This window comes from Aotus nancymaae, unplaced genomic scaffold (assembly GCF_030222135.1).
Source record: "Aotus nancymaae isolate 86718 unplaced genomic scaffold, 86718_ANA_hifiasm-v0.15.2.pri h1tg000108l, whole genome shotgun sequence".
In the NCBI taxonomy this organism is placed as follows: Eukaryota; Metazoa; Chordata; class Mammalia; order Primates; family Aotidae; genus Aotus; species Aotus nancymaae.
Genome location: NW_026988523.1, coordinates 39,844,568 through 39,867,896, shown reverse-complemented (window position 1 = coordinate 39,867,896; position 23,329 = coordinate 39,844,568). Strand labels below are relative to the sequence as shown.

At 49.2% G+C, this 23,329-nt stretch overlaps 3 protein-coding genes across 3 annotated transcripts; 1 reads left to right on the top strand and 2 right to left on the bottom strand.

Moving 5' to 3' along the window:
• The first annotated feature begins 94 nt into the window (after nt 1-94).
• Nucleotides 95-1,438, top strand: APOA2 (apolipoprotein A2). Its single transcript, XM_012449612.2, has 4 exons — nt 95-162; nt 332-407; nt 680-812; nt 1,208-1,438. Exons 2-4 carry the CDS (start codon nt 356-358, stop codon nt 1,323-1,325), a joined length of 303 nt encoding a protein of 100 aa, XP_012305035.1. The 5' UTR covers nt 95-162; nt 332-355; the 3' UTR covers nt 1,326-1,438.
• A 2,573-nt stretch (nt 1,439-4,011) lies between these two features.
• FCER1G (Fc epsilon receptor Ig) lies at nt 4,012-8,771 on the bottom strand. Its single transcript, XM_012449614.2, has 5 exons — nt 8,190-8,771; nt 5,553-5,644; nt 5,299-5,334; nt 4,852-4,872; nt 4,012-4,706 (listed from the first exon to the last, which is right to left on the bottom strand). Exons 1-5 carry the CDS (start codon nt 8,236-8,238, stop codon nt 4,644-4,646), a joined length of 261 nt encoding a protein of 86 aa, XP_012305037.1. The 5' UTR covers nt 8,239-8,771; the 3' UTR covers nt 4,012-4,643.
• Nucleotides 8,772-8,859: 88 nt separating this feature from the next.
• NDUFS2 (NADH:ubiquinone oxidoreductase core subunit S2) lies at nt 8,860-21,460 on the bottom strand. Its single transcript, XM_012449613.2, has 14 exons — nt 21,126-21,460; nt 20,070-20,176; nt 16,759-16,949; nt 13,653-13,773; nt 13,361-13,473; nt 13,025-13,099; nt 12,768-12,845; nt 12,541-12,626; nt 12,220-12,339; nt 10,484-10,613; nt 9,791-9,886; nt 9,531-9,614; nt 9,331-9,388; nt 8,860-9,099 (listed from the first exon to the last, which is right to left on the bottom strand). Exons 1-14 carry the CDS (start codon nt 21,218-21,220, stop codon nt 9,062-9,064), a joined length of 1,392 nt encoding a protein of 463 aa, XP_012305036.1. The 5' UTR covers nt 21,221-21,460; the 3' UTR covers nt 8,860-9,061.
• Nucleotides 21,461-23,329: the final 1,869 nt, after the last annotated feature.

Below are 23,329 nucleotides of genomic sequence, written 5' to 3'. Positions count from 1 at the left end.
CCCCATTTCTCCAACTTGTTTATCCCAAAATGGTCCCTGCCCCACTGGGCCCATCAATAGTTCCTGTCACCTGACGGGGGTGGGTAAACAGACACGTAGTATATAGCCCCTACCTCTCCAGCCAGGGCTGGCACAGGCGCCAAAGACAGAGACGCTGACTGGGTAAGATGGGGAGGCGAGAGGTGTGGGCAGCATCCAAAGAGGCCTGGGCTTCAGTTGTAGAGAGGGAGAGAGCCAGACTGCAATGGGCAGCAGGTAGGGAGATCCCTGGGGAGGAGCTGAAGCCCATTTGGCTTCAGTGTCCCCCCAACCCCCACCACCCTCTTCCTAGGCCGCCTTCACCACTGTTACCAACATGAAGCTGCTCACAGCAACTGTGCTGCTCCTCACCATCTGCAGCCTCGAAGGTGGGTATGATATGGAGAGGGGGTCAGAGGGAGAAGCTGCTGGCGGTTATAGCTACCTATCTCCCTGTGCTCTTATGTCCGGGTCTGGCAACCAGAGGGCTCAAAAGAAAGATCATTCCCTCTCTAAAGCCCAGAAAGCCATCCAAAGATCTGGCTGGATACCATTTTGGGGAGGGGCGGAGAGCTGGGGTGGGTACTGGCAGAGGTATGGCAGGAGGCCAGGACTCATTGCTGTGGACCCAGCTGAAAAGAATGTGTGTGTGTGTGTGCAGGAGCTTTGGTTCGAAGACAGGCAGAGGAGTCGAGTGTGGAAAGCCTGGTGTCTCAGTACTTCCAGACCGTGTCTGACTATGGCAAGGACCTGATGGAGAAGGTCAAGAGCTCAGAGCTTCAGGCCCAGGCCAAGTAAGTCTCAGGGAAAGGAGTTCAAGCGCTGTGGAACTATGGAGAGAAAGAAGGGAAGATGAGAGGTCCCTCAGAAGACTGAACTAAGGGGTGGGGATTAGGGCAGATTAGGCTTAAATTGGAGAGAAAAATTCCTTCATCACCCACAGATCCCACATGTCTCTTAGACAGAGAGGAACAGCAAGAACTGGGCCTTGAATTTCAGTCTCTGAAGTCTGTTCCTCTGCCCAGCAAAGGTCTTGCCTCTACTCCTACCTAGGGGCTTTGCCATGCGATGGACCAGGCACTAGAGTTTGGGGACCTGAGTCAGCCTGCTCTGACCTCCCACCACCACCAAGGTCCCTGCCAGTGCCTAGGGTCCCTCAAATTAAACTCTAATCGCCCCACCTATCCAGGGCTTATTTTGAAAAGTCAAAGGAGCAACTGACACCCCTGGTCAAGAAAGCTGGAACGGATCTGGTTAACTTCTTGAACTATTTCGTGGAACTCAGAACACCTCCTGCTGCCAAGTGAAGTGTCCAGACCATTGTCTTCTAACCCCACCTGGCCTCTGGAACACTCACTGGCCAGGCCTAGAGCTCGTCTCCCTACCCACACTTTGCTACAATAAATGCTGAAGGAATCTAGCTGTGAGTCTGGTATGTTTGGGGGACTGGAAAAAGTAGGGGAGTGGGGGAGGAGAAGATGAAGAAAAAGGAAAAATCTGCTTCTAGAAGGAGAGAAGTTTGGGTGTGAAGGGGTGAAGAAAGTATTGAAGACACAACTGATGGAAACGACAGGGTAAGGGTGCCGTGATCATTCCCCAAACCCAGAGAGTCTCCTACAGGCTGCGCACAACTCTGCAGGAGAACGCTGAAGAGCCTTTGCGATGCACATGGAGCTAGGAGAGGAAGGAAGGATTCACAAACTGAATGTCTTGATTTCTGGGTCATAGAAAATGACGGTACCCTGGCCAGGGGCAGTGGCTCACACTTGTAATCCCAACATTTTGGGAGGCTGAGGCAGATGATTCACTTGAGGTCAGGAGTTCCAGACCAGCCCAGCCAACATGGTAAAACCCCGTCTCTACTAAAAACGCAAAAATTAGCTAGATTTGGTAGTGGGTGCCTGTAATCCCAACTACTCAGGAGGCTAAGGCAGGAGAATTGCTTGAACCTGGGAGGCGAAGGTTGCAGGGAGCTGAGATCACATCCCTGCACTCTGGCCTGGGTGACACAGTGGGACTCCATCTTAAAAAAAGAAAGAAAGAAAGAAAAGAAAATGAGGATGCCTCTCATAATTTCCTTGAAGAAAAGAAATCTTCCCAAAAATTACTCCAGAGGAGTCATCCCAGACCCTCCTTTCCCTTCTGAGCTGGGAGAACACTGTTTCCCTGTTTCCCACAATAAAAGACTTGGGTTTGCTCCTTTCCCTAGAAGTGCTCTAATTTCTCCATTTAAAACCCCTTATCGCTGGACATGGTGGCTCACGCCTGTAATCCCAACACTTTGGGAGGCTGAGGCAAGTGGATCACCTGAGGTCAGGAGTTCAAGACCAGCCTGGCCAACATAGTGAAACCCCATATCTACTAAACATACAAAAACTTAGCTGAGTGTGGTGGCGGGCACCTGTAATGCCAGCTACTAGGGAGGCTGAGGCAGGAGAATTGCTTGAACCCAGGAAGCAAAGGATGCAGTGAGCAGAGATTGCACCATTGCACTCCAGCCTGGGCAACAATAGTGAAATTCCATCCCAAAACAAACAACAAACAAAAAACATAAAACAAAAAAGAAAAACCTCTTATCTAGGCCAGGTACCGAGCTAGACCAAGTACCAAGGCTCACACCTGTAATCTCAGCACTCTGGGAGGCTGAGGTGGGTGGATCATGCAGTCAGGAGTTCAAGACCAGCCTGGCCAACATAGTGAAACCCTGTCTCTACTTAAAATACAAAAAAATTAGCTGGACGTGATGGCATATGCCTGTAGTCCCAAGTGCTCGGGAGGCTGAGTCAGGAGAATCGCCTCATCTGGGAGGCAGAGATTGCAGTGAGCCAAGATCACGCCACTGTACTCTGTACTCCAGCCTGGTGACAGAGTGAGACTCCATCTCAAAAAAAACCCAGAAGAGTTACTTCCCTACCCTGGCTCATTTCTCATATCTCATCTGAAATCACCTTTCCCCCCAGACACTGGAGATGGCTCCAGTTCCTTCCAGATGCTGATCAACCTCCTTCATCTGGCCTTTAAGACCCTCACCATTCACGATTACTCACTACCCCTTCTCTTTCCCAACATCCAGTTTTTCTCATGTGGCAAAATGTGCAGGAACAAAGGAGATCTCAGTTGGTTCCTTGCAAGGTGACTTTGGACAGGTTAATTCACTTCAAAGAGCCTGAATTTGCTCACAGGGTTAATTAGCAGATCAAATGGTACAATGAGCTGGAAAATGCTTTGAAAAGTGTAAGTCGCTATGCAGTGTGAAGTGGTGTGCAGCACTGTGGGGGTTGAGGGTGTGGCAGGGATACGCTTGGAGTCTCTAGACCCATTTTGAGAAGACTGTGGGTCACAAGCAGGACTGGCAGCATCTTCTGAGGTTTAAATTCTTCCAGGCAACTATTCCTGCTAGCTCTAGAAACAGGATAGGCACTGACAGGGCCTTGACCACCACCCGTGCACTTGAGGGAGACGACCCCCCGTCTGGACCCAACTCATTTTTCTTTGCCTTACCTACCACTAACCCATCCAGCTCTCCAAGGTCCCTCTTGCCCCAGCTGCCCTGAAAATTCACTACTCCTATAAACCCTATTAGGAGCTTCACACAGCCCTAGTCACACCATCCGTTCTGCATATCTGGCTTTTCAGCTATGCTCATTCCCACATGCATGTCTGGATTGGTGACTATCTTGGGAAAGCCAGGCTCCCCTGCAACCCAACCTTGGTTCAATTGTCAAATACAGAAGGCTATGCTGCTACAGAAGTCATTTCTTACGTTTCCAAATATGCCTAGACTCCCAACACACTACGCCCTGCTCCAGCTCTGTCCTCAGAGCACCTAGAGGTCAAAGGTTTTATCCCTCCCCCAGCCCAGTCAGCGTTCATCCCTCAATTGAGTAAAACAGCCCTGAAGTCCATTAGACTGTGAGTTCCGGAACTGAAAAACTGTATCTAGTGCTTAGTAGAGACTGACTGAATAAATATATGATAAATGAATGAATGGAGTCCAGTCTGTGGCAGCTTTATTGGTGATTCTCCCTCCCTATATTTTAGCTGGAGTTGGGGATGGGGAAGAGAAGAAGGGTAGGACAAGAGAGTGAGACTAGAATATAAATGTCTGTGAATAGCATCTGAGCACGTCTTTAACAGGGAGAAGGATTGCTGGGTGTGGTGGCTCATGCCTGTAATCCCAGCGCTTCGGGAGGCTGAGGCAGGCAGATCACTTGAGGTCAGGAGTTCAAGACCAGCCTGACCAACATGGAGAAACCCTGTCTCTACTAAATACACACAGAAAAAATTAGCCGGGTGTGGTGGCGCATGCCTATAATCCCAGCTACTCGGGAGGTGAGTCAGGAGAATGGCTCGAACCCAGGAGGCAGAGGTTGTGGTGAGCCGAGATGGAGCCATTGCACTCCAGCCCCGGCAACAAGAGCGAAACTCCTCCATCTCAAAAACAAACAAACAAACAAAATAGGGAGGAGGAACCACCGGTGTATATTAATTTGGGGGCACAGGATTATTATAGGGGTAGGGGTAGGGCCAGCTGGCGTTAATGGCGTGCAGGCATACGTGATGCCAGCCATGAGGACTGGAAGAACAAGAAGCCGAAGAAGAATACGACCGCATGTGTTCTAAAGCTACTGTGGTGGTTTCTCATGCTTCAGAGTCTCATAAGTCTCCTGGTTTCTGGTGCTCAGGCCCTGGAGGTGGAAGTCAAAAGATGATCAGGCGCTGGAGCCCACCAGAGGCCCCGCCCACTTCCACAGGCCCCGCCCCTTCCAAAGGTTGCTCAAAATCCCACCCTCTTGTGCTGACTTCTCGGGATGGGGAGGCAGGGACACTTACCGTGTAAACACCATCTGATTTCTGCAGAGACAAAAGAAGCAAAGCATTAGAGACCCACACATCCAGGGCCCTTCAGCATCTTCCTCACCCGGGGAAGCATGGTGGGGGGGTGAGCAGCCAGCCGACTTGGACTAGAAGGCACTCACATGGATGCTCTGGGCCACGGATACACATTTGTCCACATGGCTATAAGCACACACATACACCCGACGTACCACACCCAAGTCTCTCACATATCCCTCGTCACTCTACGCTTGATTCTTCCCTGTCACCCGCCAAACATTTCACTCTTGGCTTGGCTAGATAAGGAGGGAGGTAGGCCTCTGAGGTTTATGCAGATCAGCACCTGAGACGCATGCTCCCCCAGAGGCCAGAACCCCAGGCTAGAGCCCCAGAAGGGCTGAGGGTCTGATAAGTTGTTGACACCAGGTGTGGGAGGGTCCATACCTCATAGCTGGCTATAGCTGCCTTTCGCACTTGGATCTGGAATGGGGGAAAGGTTATCAGTAAAGGTTAGTGGCCCATCCCCTTCCCTCCAAACTTTGTGGGGACTCCCCTTTTATTCCCTCTCTTTGAATCCTTGCTGTTGCCCCCTCCCACTTTCCCACTTCCTCTTCCAGTGCTTACCGCACCCCCCTCCCCCCCACCTCCCCCACTCCCCGCACTACCCCTCCCCCACCTCCCCCGACTCCCTGCACTACCTTCAGTCGACAGTAGAGGAGGGTGAGGACAATTCCATACAGAAACAGGATGGCATCTAGGATGTAGCAGAGCTGAGGCTCTCCCAGGGCCGCTGAGGGGATAAAGGGTGCCCATGGGGTCAGGGGCATCAGGGAGGATCTGGTGCTCAGAGGGGAGAAGGGAAGGGGTTCTGGGAGGCAGGATAGGGCCTGGAGGGGATCCCTCTAAGGGAAGGCATTTTGTTTCTCTCTGGACTCCCCCTGCTCTTACCTTTCCGTCTCGTAGGGTAGGGCTAGGAGAGGAAGCGTGAGGGTTCTATTGAGATGGGACTTAACATCTACTAATAATTGAGGACTTGCCCCTCAGCCCCCAACCTTTCAACCTTTACTTTTTAGCACTGTGGGTTCTTCAGGCACCATTGAGCACTTTATCCACCTCAGGGGACCCATCTGAGTCCACTGGACTGAAACCAAAACCTCATCTGAGAGGGGTAGTGGGAGGGAGGGGCAGTGGCAAATTTCAGTGAAGAAACCACAGAAGTGTCTCTACCAAGTCCTGTGACCTGTGGCTGAGGGCTGGACAGGAAGGATGTGAGCTGGGGAAGGGAGAGAAGGCAATTACTCTATTACTAGTCATCTCCTAGCCTCAGCCTTATTGCTTTGTGTCCCACCACAAGACGTTTAAATATGTTTTTTTTTTTTAAAAAAAGCATGTCTGTTTTTCCCAGGCCTTATAGACGCCTTTGGCCCTGCACACAAGGCTCGGGGAATGATCACAAGCTATACGGATTCCAGCTCCTGCTACTCTGCCCTATTACTCACTCTCTGGGCCTCTGAGAGGGGAAGTTTTGTGCAATTTAAAAAATCAAATCAAGTCTGGACTCCAGAGACTGCTCTTGCCCCCTATCAGAGGACCGGTAGGGTACATGTGACCAATGTCGGTCAAATGCTGACATCGGCCAAGAACTCTTTCTTCTGCAACACTCTTTCACACACATGATATTGCACAAATCTTAAAACTACCCTGTGAGGGAAACATCATCATCGCCATTTGTTGGATGACAAAACCAAGGCTCGGAAAAGCTAAGTAACTCACTCAGAGCCAGAGTTAAGTGACAGAGCTGGAACTCAAACGCAGGTTTTCTGCCTCCAAAGCCCATGCCTGCCTTTGTGCCTCAGCACCCCCCTCCTTCTTCATCCCAAGGCAGCAGACCAGGGGCTAACTTAATACTTGCTCCCACCTTCTCAGCTAGGCTGCTGGAATTCCTCCCCAGTCATTCTCTTTCAATTTCTCCAGTTTCCCTGAAGTTTACTGACCTCCTCCTCCCTGACACCCAGCTGCCACCAACACACACACACACCAATCCAGCACAGACAACCCAGAGTGAACGAGAAGTGAGAATTCTTAAATGCAGTGACTGGAGTCTTCGAGCTGCAGAGACTTTCCTATTTCTGCCTCTGTTTCTCAGCTGACACTCAGGTCTCTGGAACTGGGCATCTCACGCTGCCCACCCTCATATCAACTGCTGACAGAATGGGGCATTAGCAACGATCCACAGAAATAGCAATCACATCTGTTTGTCTCACTCCCAAGAACAAGGACAGATCCCTACCTTCCTAAAGGGTTCTGTATATATCTGTATGTGTGTGTGTGTGTGTGTGTGTGTGTGTATATATATCTATATCTATATATATATATTTTTATTTTTTTTTTTTTGAGACCAGGTCTCGTTCAGTCACCCAGGCTGGAGTGCAATGGCATGATCTTGGCTCACTGCAACCTCCATTTCCTGGGTTCAAACGATTCTTCTGCCTCAGCCTCCTGAATAGCTGGGATTACAGGCACGCAGGGTGCTTTGTATATTAAACCAGCTGGAGATCAGCTCCCAGCAGACAAGACCAAAGGCACTGCATGGGAAATGCTGATCATGGGGAATGAAGCTTTTCACCAGACCAGTTCTTCATGCCATACAACCAGACCCTTCCCCTGCCACTTTCTATCAACCATGAAAAGAGAAAAGTCAGCCAGGAACAGTAGCACTTTCGGAGGCCAAGGTGGGAGGACTGCTTGAGGCCAGGAGTTCAAGACCAATGTGGCCAACGTAGCAAGACCTGTCTTTTTTTAATAGTAATAATAGCTGGGCGCAGTGGCCCACACCTGTAATCCCAGCACTCTGGGAGTTCGAGGGGGGTGGATCATTTGAATCAGGAGTTCAAGACCAGCCTGGTCAACATGGTGAAAAGCCATTTCTACTAAAAATACCAGACTTAGCTGGGCATGGTGGCTGGCGCCTGTAGTCCCAGCTACTCTGGAGGCTGAGGCAGGAGAATCGCTTGAACCCAGGAGGTGGAGGTTGCAGTGAGCCGAGATCGCGCCACTGCACTCCAGCCTGGGTGACAGAGCGAGACTCTGTTTCCAAAATAATATTAATACAAGAACAAAGAAGTCTGGGATGAGGTAAGACGGCAACAAGAAAGAAGGGAACTATGAGTCTGGTGCCCTGAGTCTGGGATAGAACGAACCAGCCTCAGGGTCTCCCTATGCTCACCTGCCCACTGTCAGACTTCCTTCATGCGTGTTTGACTCAGCCCTCAGACCCATGCTCTGGATTTCCACCCTGGAGCCAGCTTGCAGTATCCCACACCAAACCCTCTTACCTGCTTGTTCAACCAAAAGGAGTAAGAGCAAGACCACTGCTGGAATCATCTTGGGCTGGCGATCGGCCGCTCTGACAGCACTGTGCAGCTGTGCTCGGCGAGCAGTTCCCTGACCACAGAGTACCCTCCTTCCTGCCACGCCTTCCCCCACACTTCGGCCCCTTCCCCTTCCTGCACAAGAGACCGGGCGGCTCCCGGAAGGGCCAACTAAGGGAGCTGGGAGATCTGGGCTCTTAGGCCTCACCCTTTGATGACCAACTCCTAACCCATAGAATGAGGAGACTCTCACGCTCGGGAAAGGCTGTCTATATCTGCCATTTTCCACTCCGCCTGGTTCAGAAATTTATCTGTGCTAAACTACCCGTCGACATTCCCTCAGACCCCATCATAGCCCTTTCCCTCCCTATAGGAACCTTACCCCAAGTCTTGATTTGAGTGGCTTACCAATTTATGTGGGCACTGAGAAGGTTCGAGCAGGAGGGGAACTGAGGGGAAAGAGGAAACGTGGAATGCAGAAGTGGAAAGGACAAGAGTCAGAGAAGGGGGTGGAGACGAGCAGGAAAAATTGCAAAGATCGACGGACTCTAACAGGAATGGAGGGCTAATGAGCACTCTTAGGTTTACAGTCAAGGTGAAGGACACTAAGGTACTGAGAAAGACATACCAGAAGTTTAGGCCTAGGGGCCACAAGGCGGCTAATTTATTATAATTTCTCTTTTAGTACATGCACAGAAAGCCTGACAGCCGAGTGTACATGAACGTGTACACACACACACACACACACACACACACACACACACAGGCCCGTTTCCAGTGAGGGACAGGCTCCACAGAAGCTAACAGGCAGGGAGGATCAAACGCTGCTCCGCCGCTCACCGGTCTATTTCTCCAAACACAATATCTTGGGTACCTAGGAGGTGAGAGGATGGAGGAAAAAAGTGATGTTACTTATCTTCCTGTTGTGAGGCAAAACAAACAGTGGTTTCACCAAAGATCCAGAACCCATTACTGTGCTCGAGAGACTGTGGACTTGAGTCTGTGCCCATGCCCACGGTGAGCACGAAGTGTTCTGCTTCTGTCCCCAGTGGGCGTCCCCAACTCCTTTGTCCAGGATCCCTCTACTACACAATAGGCCTCATACCTATGATGGCAACGACATCTGCCAACATGTGTCCCTTAGACATCCTGTCCAAACCAGCCTGGGGAGATTGAGATGGCAACAGTTAGATAAGATTTGCAAGGTGGGAGGAGAAAGAAAAGGAGTTCATAAAAAACTCAACCAAGTTCAGTAAATTACTGGGTTAATTCATTGGAGTTAAAGTTGCTGGGATTGATTCTTACCAGATGGGCAAAACCAGGAGCCTTGATCTTGCATCGATAAGGGCGGCTGCTGCCATCGGATACCAAGTACACTCCAAACTCTCCCTGTTCAAGGAAGAAGGTTGGGTGTCTCTATTAACAGGAAGAGTACTTTTCTCTGCCAAGAAAACCTCTATTCATCCTGCTGTTTTCTTTCTCACTGATGAACGAGCATTTTGTTAAACATCTATCTTTAGCTACCTGCTCCACATATGGTCTTTTCCTTCCCCTCCTCTCCTCACCTTGGGAGCCTCAATGGCAGTATATGTGGCTCCTGGAGGAACCTGGTAGCCCTCTGTATACAACTTAAAGTGATGAATCAGTGACTCCATGGAAGTCTGAAGAGAGGAAAAAGGGAGCCTCAATAAACCAAATCCAAACTCTGTCTCCTAGTCCTTCCCCCAGCACAGAAAATAATCTCTACTCTCAGGAAGACTAAATCCACGTGTAAGTCAGTAAGCAGAGAGGATACAGAATAAAACAAGAGAGCTATGGGAGATTAAAAATCTCTTATACAGTGAACTCTCTATAAAAAGAAAACTGGGCTATGCGTGGTGGCTCACACCTGTAATCCCAGCACTTTGGGAGGCCGAGGCAGGTGGATCACCTGAGGTCAGGAGTTCGAGATCAGCCTGATCAACATGGTGAAACCCTGTCTCTACTGAATAAATTAGCTAGGCATGGTGGCACATGCCTGTAATCCCAGCTAGTTGGGAGGCTGAGGCAGAAGAATAGCTTGAACCTGGGAGGCAGAGATGGCAGTGAGCCAATACCGCACTATTGCACTCCAGCTTGGGCAATAAGAATGAAACTCTGTTTCAAAAAAAAAGAAACAAAGAAAGAAAACTGAAAGGTAGGATTTAATCCAAGGATACTCCTCCCCAGCCACTGGCCCCTTTCCAACACCCCACGCTTTCCCCCTCCCTGCGGCCAACCTTCATCTCTGCTCGCTTAGGTGGAGACACTTTGGCATCATCAACCTTGATCTCTCCAGGAGGCATCTTGTTTAGACACTGTACAATAATTCTCAGGGACTGGCGCATCTCCTCCACCCGGCACAGGTACCTGAAGTAGATAAGACAGAACAAGAGAAGAACAGTCAGAGGAGCAGGTATGGGCTGGGAAGGATGCCCTCTGGCCAACCTCAAAAGGGGTAGGTCAACTTTCCCCAATCTTTTCTCCAAGTATAGCATCTCTGCTTGGCTTGGCCACCCATATAAACCCTGCAGTCTTTTTTTTTTTTTTTTGAGTTAGGGGTACACAGTTCACTGCAGCCTTGAACTCCTGGGCTCAAGTGATTCTCCCATCTTAGTCTCCAAAGTAGCAAGGATTATAGGTGTGCACTACCACGTCCAGCTATTTTTTGTAGAGATAAGGTTTCACCTTGTTGCCCAGGCTGATCTCCAGCTCCTGAGCTCAAGCAACGGCCTGCTTTGGTCCCTCAAAGTGTGCTGGGATTATAGGCATGAGCCACCAGGCCCAGCCCCCTGTAGTCTTTTGCTTCTACTCTTGGGTGCTTCCCCAAACCCTCTCATTTTCTCAGAACATGGCCTATAGTATTTCTTTCTTTAATTAACCCCTTACACATTTTTTAGACGACAGAATGAGTGAGAGTCAAATGGACAACAAAAATACACAGTAGCTACCAGTTAAAAAAAAATAAAACAAACCAACAAAAAATACACAGTAGCAAATCTGACTCAGGGTCAGTAAACAGGAGGAGAAATTGTTGTTGTTGTTTTTGGGGATGGAGTCTCGATCTGTCGCCCAGGCTGGAGTGCTGTGGTGCGACCTCAGCTCACTGCAACCTCCACCCCCCGGGTTCAAGCGATTCACCTGTCTCAGTCTCCCAAGTAGCTGGAATTACAGGCATGTGTCACCACCTGGCTAATTTTTTGTATTTTTAGTAGAGATGGGGTTTCACCATGTTGGCCAGGCTGGTCTTGAATTCCTGACCTTGAATGATCTGCCCGCCTTCACCTCCCAAAGCGCTGGGATCACAGGTGTGAGCCACTGTGCCGGCCCAGGAGGAGAATTTGAAGCTAAAAATCTAGTAGAAAGAACATTGGATAAAGAGGATTCCAGTCTCAACCACTTCTGCAGAAAAATTCCAGCTAATCCCTAACTTCTATGCCTCAGCTTTCTCAGTTATAAAATGCAGCCAAAGCTAGCTCCAGCTAAGACAAGGATAATGTAAAGATAAAATAAGATGTCATAGGCCAGGCAAGGTGGCTCACTCCTGTAATCCCAGCACTTTCGGAGGCCGAGGCAGGCAGATCACCTGAGGTCAGGAGTTCAAGACCAGCCTGACCAACATGGAGAAACACTATGTCTACTAAAAATACAAAAGTAGCTGGGCATGGTGGCACATGCCTGTAACCCCAGCTACTCAGGAGGTTGAGGCAGGAGAATTGCTTGAACCCAGGAAGGGGAGGTGGTGGTGAGCTGAGATTGCCCCATTGCACTCCAGCCTGCGAAACAAGAGTGAAACTCCATCTCAAAAAAAAAAAAAATGCCATGTATGTGAAAGTGCTTTGAGAGCAACCTGCTTTAAGACACACAAGAGCTCCCACAGATACTGAGAAGCAGAGTAAAGAAGGAAGTGGCAAAGAGAAGAGTGAGGCAAGAGAAACTAGCTGGACAATCAGCCAAGAAAGGACTGGGGCCTTACCTATCATAGCAGTCCCCGTGAGAACCAATAGGAACATCAAACTCAACCTGGTCGTAAACATCATAGGGCTGGGTCTTCCGCAGGTCCCACTGGATGCCTGAGCCCCGAAGCATCACTCCACTGTGGAGAGCATAATGGGAATAAGGACCACTCTTCACAAACCAAGTATAGAGGCTCATTCTTCCTCCACCTTCCTTGTTTCTCCTTCACATTCAGGGTACGACTAGGAGGGTGCCAACAAGTCTTAAAAGACGAGATAGTGGGCTGGGACTCCCCCACTCCCATCCCCACTCCTAAGGAGGGAAGTTGTATTCCCCTCACCTAAAACCATAGTTAAGTGCCTCTTCTGCTGTTATAACCCCAATGTCAACTGTCCGATTTCGCCAGATCCTATTGTTGGTCAGCAACTATCGATTGAGAAAACTGGTGTTAATACTCTTCATCACACTCTTCAGATACCTCTGTATTTCTCTACAACTGGGGAATAAAACCCCGCAAGCCCTTCTTGTGGGGGAAAGAGAGACTTTTCCCATTGACTCCTAGCTTACCTCCTCCAACTCATCAAGCCGAAGAGAGAAGTTCTTAGAAAACTCATAAATGTCATCCATAAGCCCAAGGGGTAGGTCCTAGAAGCCAAACAGAAGTGGTATTGAGTGCTGCATAGCCTCCGCGAAGGAGAGCCGGCTCAGCACCCCCTCCTGCCAGGCTACAGGGTTGGCATTTCCATCAGCCAGCACTGCCCTCCAGTGGCCACAGGGAAAACAGGCCTGGGCTGGAGGTTTGGGGACACGGCGGACCTGCTCACCTGGTGCACACCTCCTGGCCGGACATAAGCAGCATGCATTCGGGCTCCAGACACTCGCTCGTAGAACTCAAACATCTTGTTAGGACATGCTGAGAATTAGTGTCAAAGTCCCAGGCCCCCAGGTCCCATGGCGGTCTACTTCCCAACCTTCTGCCTTCTTGTTCCCAACCAACCCCTCATGACATGGTTTCTACAAATATAAACCAAGTTCAACAGACCTTCTCCCTCTAAATGTTCTCCCATGTTCTCTCTCTTCTTTTAGTCTCCTATCTCCTTCATACCTTCTCTACTTCCTGGACTTCCCTCCCTATTCCTATCCTTTCCTCTCTCTCTTACCTTCTCCCTTTCTTCAAATAGCCAGAAGAAAGGGGTCATGGCCCCAATGTCCAGGGCATGTGTAGTCACAGCCATGATGTGGTTCATCAGTCGTGTGATTTCTCCAAACAGCACTGTGGAGAGGTGAAGACAAGGAGAAGAAAAGATATGGGAGCCAAGCACTGGGGCTGACAGAGAGGTGGTCTGGGCAGAGCCTGGGGTGTGAATGCTAAGCTTGGGTTCAGCGGGGAAGGGGTGGAAAAGGCTCTGTGCTATGCTCACAGTGGGGTGCAGAAGAAGCCGGGGTGCATACCTCGGATCCACTGTGCCCGGGGAGGAGGCCGGATGTTTAGTAACTTCTCCACAGCTAGAGAATAGGCCTGTTCATTACACATCATGGACACATAGTCTAGCCGGTCAAAGTATGGAAGGGCCTGGGAAGACGGAGGAATGTGGGTCACATCTAATAGGCTTAGGAGTCCAGTCTGGCTGCCTGAAGTCTTGCTCTCAGTGGGCATCAGAAGTTGGTGCTGCATAAGTCTTTCTAGTTTCAGGAGCCCTAACAAGGCAGGATAAAATATCCCAAAGCTGGGCACAGTAGCTCACGCCTGTAATCCCAGCACTTTGGGAGGCCAAGGCAGGTGGATCACCTGAGGCCAGGAGTTCAAGACCAGCCTGGCCAGCATGGTGAAATCCTGTCTCTAAAAAAAAAAAAAAAAAAAAAAAATTCCCAAAACCCAGTAGTATGCTGGTAAATGTTTAAAAATGGGTTCTCCAAGTAAGGCAGGACTCTGATTTGTCATGTTTGCCAATTTCCATGGTAAAAATATTCCCACAATGGCCAATGTTAAGTTACCAATACCACGTAACTGAATGTAGCATTAGTCTACGGCCATACCACCCTGAACGCACCCGATCTCGTCTGAATGCAGCGTTGGGAAGAGTAACACACCATTATACAGTGTTTCCACCATACAGACACAATGAAAGCAAATACCTCAAGGGCAGAGCATAGTAAAATGTGGTAGAATAACGAAGTGATAAGCTTTGAATATTTAGCCTATATAAGTTAATTTCTAATAACTGGCTCACAAAATTCCTGAAAATCACTCTTGCAAGCCAGAATGAGCTAGCACCAGGACACGACTGTCAGGAGTCCTCGGCAGGGCAGGTGGCTCACGCCTGTAATCCCAGCACTTTAGAAGGCCGAGGCGAGCAGATCACCAGAGGTCGGGAGTTTGAGACCAGTCTGACCAACATGGAGAAACCTCATCTCTACTAAAAATACAAAATTAGTCGGGCATGGTGGCACATGGCTGTAATCTCAGCTACTTGGGAAGCTGAGGCAGGAGAATGCTTGAAGCCTGGAGGTGGAGATTGCAGTGAGCCGAGATTGTGCCACTGCACTCCAGCCTGGGCAACAAGAGCAAAACTCTGTCTCAAAAAAAAAAAAAACAAATAAAAAACCTGAGATACTTTTATTTTTTAAATAAATTAATTTTTCCTTTTCTTCCTTTCACAAACAGGTGTGGGGAAAAAAAAACCCTGAGATACTGAAGGAGAAACGCAATCTTAGGAGTATCATGGCCAGGCGTGGTGGCTCATGCCTGTAATCCTAGCACTTTGGGAGGCTGACGTGGGTGGACTGGCTGAGTTCAGGAGCTCAAGACCAGCCTGGGGAACATGGTAAAAGCCCATATTTACTAAAAATACAAAAAAATTAGCTGGGCATGGTGGTGTGCGCCTGTAATCCCAGCTATTCGGGAGGCTGAGACAGGAAAATCCCTTCAATCCGGGAGGCGGAGGTTGCAGTGAGCCAAGATTGTACCATTGCACTCCAGTCTGGGCAACAGAGTGAGATTCTGACTCAAAAAAAAAAAAAAAAAAAAAAAAAAATGGAGTATCAGGGAGCGTTTTTTTTGTTTGTTTGTTTCATCTTTTTTTTTTTTTTTTTGAGACAGAGTTTCGCTCTTGTTACCCAGGCTGGAGTGCAATGGCGCGATCTCGGCTCATCGCAACCTCCGCCTCCTAGGTTCAGGCAATTCTCCTGCCTCAGTCTCCCGAGTAGCTGGGACTACAGGTGTGCGCCACCATGCCCAGCTAATTTTTTGTACTTTTAGTAGAGACGGGGTTTCACCATGTTGACCAGGATGTTCTCGATCTCTTGACCTCGTGATCCACCTGCCTTGGCCTCCCAAAGTGCTAGGATTACAGGCGTGAGCCACTGCGCCCGGCCCTTTTTTTTCTTTAGTCAGAGTCTTGCTCTGTCACCCAGGCACTGGAGTGCAATAGCATGATCTTGGCTCACTGCAACCTCTGCCTCCTGGGTCAAGTGATTCTCCTGCCTAAGCCTCCCAAGTAGCTGGGACTACAGGTGTGTGCTACCATGCCTGGGCAATTTTTGTATTTTTAGTAAAGATGGGGTTTCACCTTGTTGGCCAGGCTGGTCTCGGAACTCCTAGACCTCAAGTGATCCACCCATCTCGGCCTCCCAAAGTGCTGGGATTACAAGCATGACCCACCACGCCTGGCCAGAGTGAGGTAATTAAGGAAGACAGAGCACCAGGTAGAAACAGTCTTTCCTCCAGAATGCGAAAAGCTAAGTCCTAGCTGTCTGTTGACCCAGCTTTAGCTTCCAGGAAGAGGGTGGAGCTAAGATGCTACTAGTTGGGACAGCCTGTTCTTATTCTGACGTCACTGTGACGGAGGCTAATGCTGCAGGGGCTAACCCACAGACTCCGGAACCCGAAACTGTCACTGCCAAGACCCTCTTGGGGAATTGCGTTCTAGTCGTTGCGCACCCCGAGACTGGGCTGGATCTAAATCCTAATCCTACCATCCTGTTATCAGGAGCTTTCTTCATGACAGTGAGAAAAAAACTTCAGATTCCTATTAGAGATCCAGCTCCTTCAAATCTGACCCTCATCATTTGGGTCACAAAGTTCTCCTAAAAATGGCAAACTCTGGCATAAACCCCCTCTCAGTTGCTCTGACTCACTGAATGTTTTGAAAACAAACGTAGACAGCTGGAAGATACAAGAATCAGCTGTTCATTTTAGCGAGCTGACGTCTCTCTCTCCTCTTTCCCTGTCCCTAGGGACACTGGCTTTGACGCACTAGTATAACATAGTAACAGGGAAACTGAGGCACTCAAGTAATGGCAAAGGGGCGAGCCAAAAAGTCAGCCAGCCAAAGGCTGACTGTAGCTCCAGCTTCAAAGCACTGCTGCTGAATAAACCAAATCCTAATGACTAAAGCATCCCCTACCACTTCCCTCTACCCAACCAACCAAGAGTGTCCTCAACGGGTTACTCCTCTCAACACCCTCCTCCCCTCAGATTTTAAGGGCAGCAAACTGGCAAAGCCCAGATTAAAGCAACCCGAGATCCCACCAAAAGGCCCCTGTTCGCCCCCCACACCTGAAGATAGGTCTTGTATTCAATGAGCTTTTCAGTGCCTCGGTGCAGGAGCCCGATGTGAGGGTCACACTTCCGCACCATCTCCCCACTCAATTCCATCACTAGTCGCAGGACACCATGGGCTGCTGGGTGTTGGGGCCCAAAGTTCAGCTTCATGTTCTTCACTATGTTGTCCTTTGGAGGGTCTATATCTGAGAAGTACAAAATAGTTCCGAGCTAAATGGTAATTCCCTTGGGATCCCCCAAAAGACAGCAAGGAGTTAGCCTCTCTATATAGATCTTCTAACTCCCCATTCCATACTTGGTTAATTTCCTAATCTCTACCATAACCAGGAAGAGGACCCTTAGATGGGGAAAAGGAAGATCTAAACTTTCTGATGACAGACACCATGAATCTCACTCTGTATCTCCTAGAATACTTTTTTTTTCATGGTTCATAGTCAGTGTGCATAGAGTATCTTTTTAATAATAGATAATGCTTATATAACTTTATTATGTGCCAGGCACTACCTTAGGCACTTATGAGTAATAGGTACTATCATTATCCTCATTTTATTGGATAAACTGAGGCCATGGAGCTTCAATGACTTTTCCAGGATCACAAAGCTAGTAAGTGGCAGTACCAGGATTTTAACCCAGCCTGTTTAGCTCCAGGATCCAAACATTGTAACTACTATGATATACTGCCCTCCAAATGTATCCAATGAATGGCCGACCAGTCAGAAAATGTATATCTAATGCTTATTCCCAGTAAATGAGCTTTTACCCTCAAGAAGCTTACATTTTAATTTGGGAAAGAAATACGTGTGAAAAACTAGGAACAGAGGTCAAATTTGTAAGTTACCAAGAAAGTGCCTCAGCCATTCAGTTTTTAAAAGAAGGGAAGAACAGTGGGAAGACCATGTACGTAGGATCCGAGCTTAAATATAGGAAATGATTTAGATAGGTAGAAGGAAGAAGAGGCATTCCAGGTTATGAAATCAACATGGGCCAAATCTTAGAAACAAGAAGGTAAACATCTGTGGAATTCCTACTGGGACTTCCCAAGACAGAGATGATGAGTATTGGGACAAATCAGGGGGTAGTGATTCAGTTATCTGTACATATCATTAATAACAATTAACACTTATGGGGGACTTACAAGTGCCAGGCATATGTTATCTCATTTAATCCTTAAAATAATGCTATAATGGGCCGAGCGCAGTGGCTCACGCCTGTAATCCCAGCACTTTGGGAGGCCAAGGCGGGTGGATCACGAGGTCAAGAGATTGAAACCGTCCTGGTCAACACGGTGAAACCCCGTCTCTACTGAAAATACAAAAAATTAGCTGGGCATGGTGGCGCATGCCTGTAATCCCAGCTACTCAGGAGGCTGAGGCAGGAGAATTGCCTGAACCCAGGAGGCGGAGGTTGCAGTGAGCTGAGATCGCGCCATTGCACTCTAGCCTGGGTAACAAGAGCGAAACTCCGTCTCAAAAAAAAAAAAAAAAAAAAAAAATACTATAAATAGGTACTTTATTCACTGGTAAATGGAGAGTTGAGATTTAAAACCAGAGCCCATCTTTTCAACCAAAATTCTTCATCATGGGCTTTGGAGTCTGACAGACCTGAGTACAAATCTGCCTGTGTGCCCTTAATCAAGTTTTAATCTCCCTAGACCATAATTTCCTCACAACTGGGGTAATATTCTCATAAAGCTGTTGTAAAGATTAAACAAAATAATGCATACAAAAATGTTGGGCAAATGGTAAGCATTCAGCTATTGTTACTTTAAGTTTGTGGAAAGTAACTGGAAGTGTCTTTGAAGGTTTTTGAGCAAGAGAATGAATAATATGGTAAAATAATGTTTGGGGAAGATGAAGGTGATGACATTGTATAGGATAGATGGAAAGGGGACAACATCAGTGGCAAAAACTCAGTGAATAGACTCCTAAAATAACCAGGGTCTAATACAAGATAAATCTGAATAAGAATGATGGCAATGAAAATTAAAAGAGAGAGATGACCAGATATGAGACATTACGAAAGAATCTACATGGTTTGGTTACTGGACACAGACATGGAGGGCAAGATAGAAGAGCCAAAGATGACTAAATTGTTTCAATCCTGGCTGGGCGCGGTGGCTCACGACTATAATCCCAGCACTTTGGGAGGTTGAGGCAGGTGGATCACCTGAGGTCAGGTGTTCCACAACAGTCTGGCCAACACGGTGAAACTCTGTCTCTACTAAAAATACAAAAATTAGCTGGGCGTTATGGCAGGCGCCTGTAATCTCAGCTACTTGGGACGCTGAGGCAGGAGAATTGCTTGAACTCAGGAGGCGTAGGTTGCAGTGAGCCGAGATCACACCACTGTACTCTAGCTTGGGCGACAGAGCAAGACTCCATCTCAAAAAAAAAAAAAACTTTCAATCCTGAGGGATTAGGGGAATGAGGGTACCACTGATCAAAATGAAAAGCCAAAAGGGGCCGGGCGTGGTGGCTCATGCCTGTAATCCAAGCACTTTGGAGGCCAAGGCGGGCGGATCACCTGAGGTTGGGAGTTCAAGACCAGCCTGACCAACATGGTGAAACCTCGTCTTTAAAAAAAAAAAAAAGTCAAAAGAAAGACCTAGTTTTGATAGGGGAAAAAATGGTTTGTATTCACGTAGGTTTCATTGGGGTACCAATGGGAAAACCGCCATTTTGTCTGGAGAGGGAGATAAGGTATTGAACCTGAAACGTATTGAACATGGAAAAAGCTGGCACTAAGATTTAAACTGGTCGGGACTTTTGGGTATTGACTGGGACCTATTCTTCCTTTTCTTCTACAACATCCTTTCTTTCCTTCTCTACTTGACAAATACCTGTTATTATCACTATTATGTCTGTGAATTTCGTGGTGAAAGAAGCAAACAGAATAGGGACTAAAACTTGCCTAAGACAGAGAGCTCAAGAGCACTTAGAAATCAGCTGGAGGCCGGGCATGGTGGCTCAAGCCTGTATCTCAGCACTTTGGGAGGCTGAGAAGGGAGGATCTCCTGAGCCTAGGAGTTTGAAATTAGCCTGGTCAACATAGCAAGACCCTGTCTCTACAAAAGGAAAACTTTCAAAATTAGCTAGTTGTGGTGGCACAGTCCTGTTGTCCCAGCTTTCTGGGGAGGCTGAGACAGAAGGTTGCTTTGAGCCCCTAAGTTCAAAGCTACAGTGAGCCACTTTTGCACAACTGCGTTCCAGCCAGGAAGACAGAGAGAGACCCTGTCTCAAAAAAAAAAGGAAATTAGCTGGGGGCAGGGGTGGGTGTGGGTTGGGACAGCAACTCTGGTCACTTACCATTCCAAGGTGGAGGCTTCCAGTGGGCTGTTTCTTTAGTTGGGTACATAACAGCTCCCCCAAACTGCTGTGCATATTCCACATCTGGCTGCCACTGCCGAACACCTCTGGGGAGTTAAAGGCAGATCCTAGACAAGGTCCTGAACAGTGCTTGGGTCCTGTGTTCCCATTCACTCTCACAAGGACCCAGGAAGGACGTCCTGGATTTTTTTTTTTTTTTTTTTTTTTTGAGACGGAGTTTCGCTCTTCTTGCCCAGGCTAGAGTGCAAAGGCAGGATCTTGGCTCACTGCAACCTCTGCCTCCCGGAGTTCAAGCAATTCTCCTGCCTCAGCCTCCCAAGTAGCTGGGATCACAGGCATGCACCACCATGCCTGGCTAATTTTGTTTTTTAGTAGAGATGAGGTTTCTCCATGTTAGTCATGCTGGTCTCGAACTCCCGACCTCAGGTGATCCACCCACCTCAGCCTCCCAAAGAATTGGGATTACAGGCATGAGCTACCGAGCCTGGCCAATGTCCTGTATTTTTTAATGCCAAGTCACTGATCTGAAGTTAATGTAGCTTCGGCAAAATAACTCTAGAGGTTCCATTCCTACTATTTATTTATTCCTGGAATAACTTCACCCATCACCCCTGGGCATGCAAGGTTGGGATCCTAGCTTCTTCATATTTTCATCATATTGATATACTCAACCAGGTGACTATGAACTTGAGAAAAGTGTTTATTCAAGGTCAACAACAGAGAGACAGCGAGCATTCTGGGTCTTTGCCTGAGCTCTACTCAGGAATGACAGGAAAGGTGCATACAAATTACTGTGGCTAAAAGGCAGTCTCCCACTCCGCTGATTTCACCTCTGACCGAAGGAACGCTAGACCCTCTCCCCTCCTTCGCCAGAGTGGGCGCCACTGCATCCTGTAGCCCAACAAATCAGGGCTGGACGATAGGGTCACAGGCCTGGGTTATTTTCTGGGGGAAGTCACAGAGCCCATGGAGCGTCCCCAACCTGAGAAGCCCTAGCCTTGGATAAAGTGCGTCGCAGGCTGCCCTCGATCTCACCTGCTGGGCTGAGTCGGCAGTCGGACTCCAGCCCCAGGCCGCAGCACCTGGGCCGGGACGCCCCGGAGGCTGCACAGAGCCCTCAGCACCGCCATCTTACTCCGGCTGCAGACTGCGGGAAGGAGAACCGGGCGGAAGTGACTCCTGAGCGCCTCCTTGTTGCCTTCTCACCTATTCGCACAGCGAAGCCGCCCTCTTGGAAGCTGGCAGGGTCGTCTACCGGCTACCTGACAACATCCGGGTCCTGTGCTTTGGCTTCACTTGCGTTTAGATAACGGTGACTGCCGTCATCTTTACTGAGGGCGGTTCCTCCCACAGCTCCTGGCTGACTTTTCTAGGAGCTAGTAAGGGAAAATTGCCATTCCAGCGAGGGGCAAATACTTCGTGCTTTCTCGCCGAATCCGCCTGCGTATCTTGGAAACGCGCGGCGCTTCCTTCCCTACTCTCTTCCGCCTTGGCCGCCCTCCCGCTTTAGTCCTGCTCTCGGATTGTGTCTGAGCCCTGAATCCAAAAGATCCGAGTCAGGAAAGCCAGCTAATTTCCAGATGTCCTAAACTGAGATTGGAAAAAGGAACCTAAGTGGGGCTGGGCGGGTCTGAGGGCTCCCGCCAAACCAAAACAAAAAATAATAGGATGCCAAGGCCACCAGCATTGGTGGTGCGGAGGGGATTGTCGGGATGTGTAGAAGCCACCTCATCCCAGATGGGGGAGTAGAGGTCCTCTGTGGGTGACCCTGACATCCGCCAGGCTTCCCGAACATACAGGATCACAGACCCAGGAAGGGCCCTTAGAGATGCCTCACACCCCACTTCCGTCTTGCGTCAGCCTCTTTTCCCTAACGTCTTTCTGACCCTGCCTTAGTCCTCCTGAGTAATGGCCAACAGCATGGAAATGTAGTAGCACCAGGAGTCTGATCCCAATTCTGTATGGACAAAGACTTTTCCAGCCTTAGAGGCTAGTTCCTGTTTTCTCCCTCTCCCTCTAAGCCTGACTCCAGCTGGGCCACCCACTCGTTGAGTTTGTACAACTCTCCAACTCTGAGCCTGGAAAGAGGCCTTCCCCAGATATCCCCTAGACAGGATCCCTGGGACACAGCCCATCAGCAGCGCAGCAGGGTGGGGCAGACAGACCAGGAGGCAGAGACGAGGAATTCTTCGCTGCAGAAAAAGAGGGGAAGCCAGACTTCTGGCCTGGGAATTGACCTAATGGGAACAGTACCAAAGGGTGGGGCCAGATCCTTGGCTGTGGGAACTGACCAGGACCTGGGGTAGATAGACAAGGCAGCTGCCACGGAGCCAGGGCAGAGGTTTGGTCCCTCTACCCTCCTCATTCCTTGCTCTTTCCCTGGGTCTTATTTCTGTCTATTGTTGAAACACAGCATATGTGGCCATGGTGGTGGGGGATGGGAAGGACTGCATTTATTTGCCTTGATCCAGCCTGGGAGAAGTCAGGATAGACTCTGGGCCGCTTGGTCCTGGGGGCAGCTTGAGCTAGGACTGGGGTGGGGGCTCCTGAGGGGCTGCCTAGGACACTGCAGCTTTTGTGCCTTCTCCCTGCTGCTGACACCCCCACACGCGCTGCTGCAGCCACTCTAAAGCCCTTTGTCTTTCACTGCTTAGTCACCCCCTTTGTCCTCATCTCAAATGGGGGAGTGGAAAGGGGCAGTAGAGTCCTCTGGTGATAGCTCCTCTTGCCCCTGCCCCTTCTGGTCTCCCATCCCTTGTCTGACTCCTCTAGCCCCAGCCCCATTGGCTTAGGACCAGGGGCAGGCAAGTGGTGGGTCAAGAGGTGGGTCTGGCAGTCACAAGGAGGGGGTGGGTGATCCAGGAAGTGATAGGCACCAGGGCAGGTATTACCAACCTGAGCAGGAAGGGAGGGGGAGAGGAAGCATTCTGACAGATATGCCGGGGACAGGAGGTGACAAAGCAGAGTGAATACGGGACTAGGGACAGGAGAAGGTGGTCCACTTCTGGGAAAGGAAAGGGACGGCTGACTGCATTCTCCTTCCTGGGGATTTCCTGGGGAAACAAGCAGCCAGAGGATGGAGTGAGCAGAAATTGCCCCTACTTCTGAACCCTTCCTTGCCTTGAGAGATCACACCCAAGACCCTTTTCTGAGTTCCCTTCTATCCAAAGCCAAAGGAGTAATTTGCTTCCTTTCCCTAACACCACCTCTTCCTCCCCAGCCTCTCTCCCCACCCCAGG

Bases quoted from the DNA above. Each gene is read 5' to 3' on its own strand.
- NDUFS2 (XM_012449613.2), bottom strand. From the start codon at position 21,220: ATGGCGGTGCTGAGGGCTCTGTGCAGCCTCCGGGGCGTCCCGGCCCAG. The intron at 12,846-13,024 runs GTGAGCAGGTCC...TTTGGCTTCTAG, and splicing joins GGCCAGGAGGTGTGCACCAG to GACCTACCCCTTGGGCTTAT. The intron at 9,389-9,530 runs GTAAGAATCAAT...CAATCTCCCCAG, and splicing joins CTCCTGGTTTTGCCCATCTG to GCTGGTTTGGACAGGATGTC.
- APOA2 (XM_012449612.2), top strand. From the start codon at position 356: ATGAAGCTGCTCACAGCAACTGTGCTGCTCCTCACCATCTGCAGCCTC. The intron at 408-679 runs GTGGGTATGATA...GTGTGTGTGCAG, and splicing joins CACCATCTGCAGCCTCGAAG to GAGCTTTGGTTCGAAGACAG. The intron at 813-1,207 runs GTAAGTCTCAGG...CCACCTATCCAG, and splicing joins GAGCTTCAGGCCCAGGCCAA to GGCTTATTTTGAAAAGTCAA.
- FCER1G (XM_012449614.2), bottom strand. From the start codon at position 8,238: ATGATTCCAGCAGTGGTCTTGCTCTTACTCCTTTTGGTTGAACAAGCA. The intron at 5,645-8,189 runs GTAAGAGGGTTT...TTATCCCCTCAG, and splicing joins CCTTTTGGTTGAACAAGCAG to CGGCCCTGGGAGAGCCTCAG. The intron at 4,707-4,851 runs GTAAGTGTCCCT...TTCCACCTCCAG, and splicing joins AATCAGATGGTGTTTACACG to GGCCTGAGCACCAGAAACCA.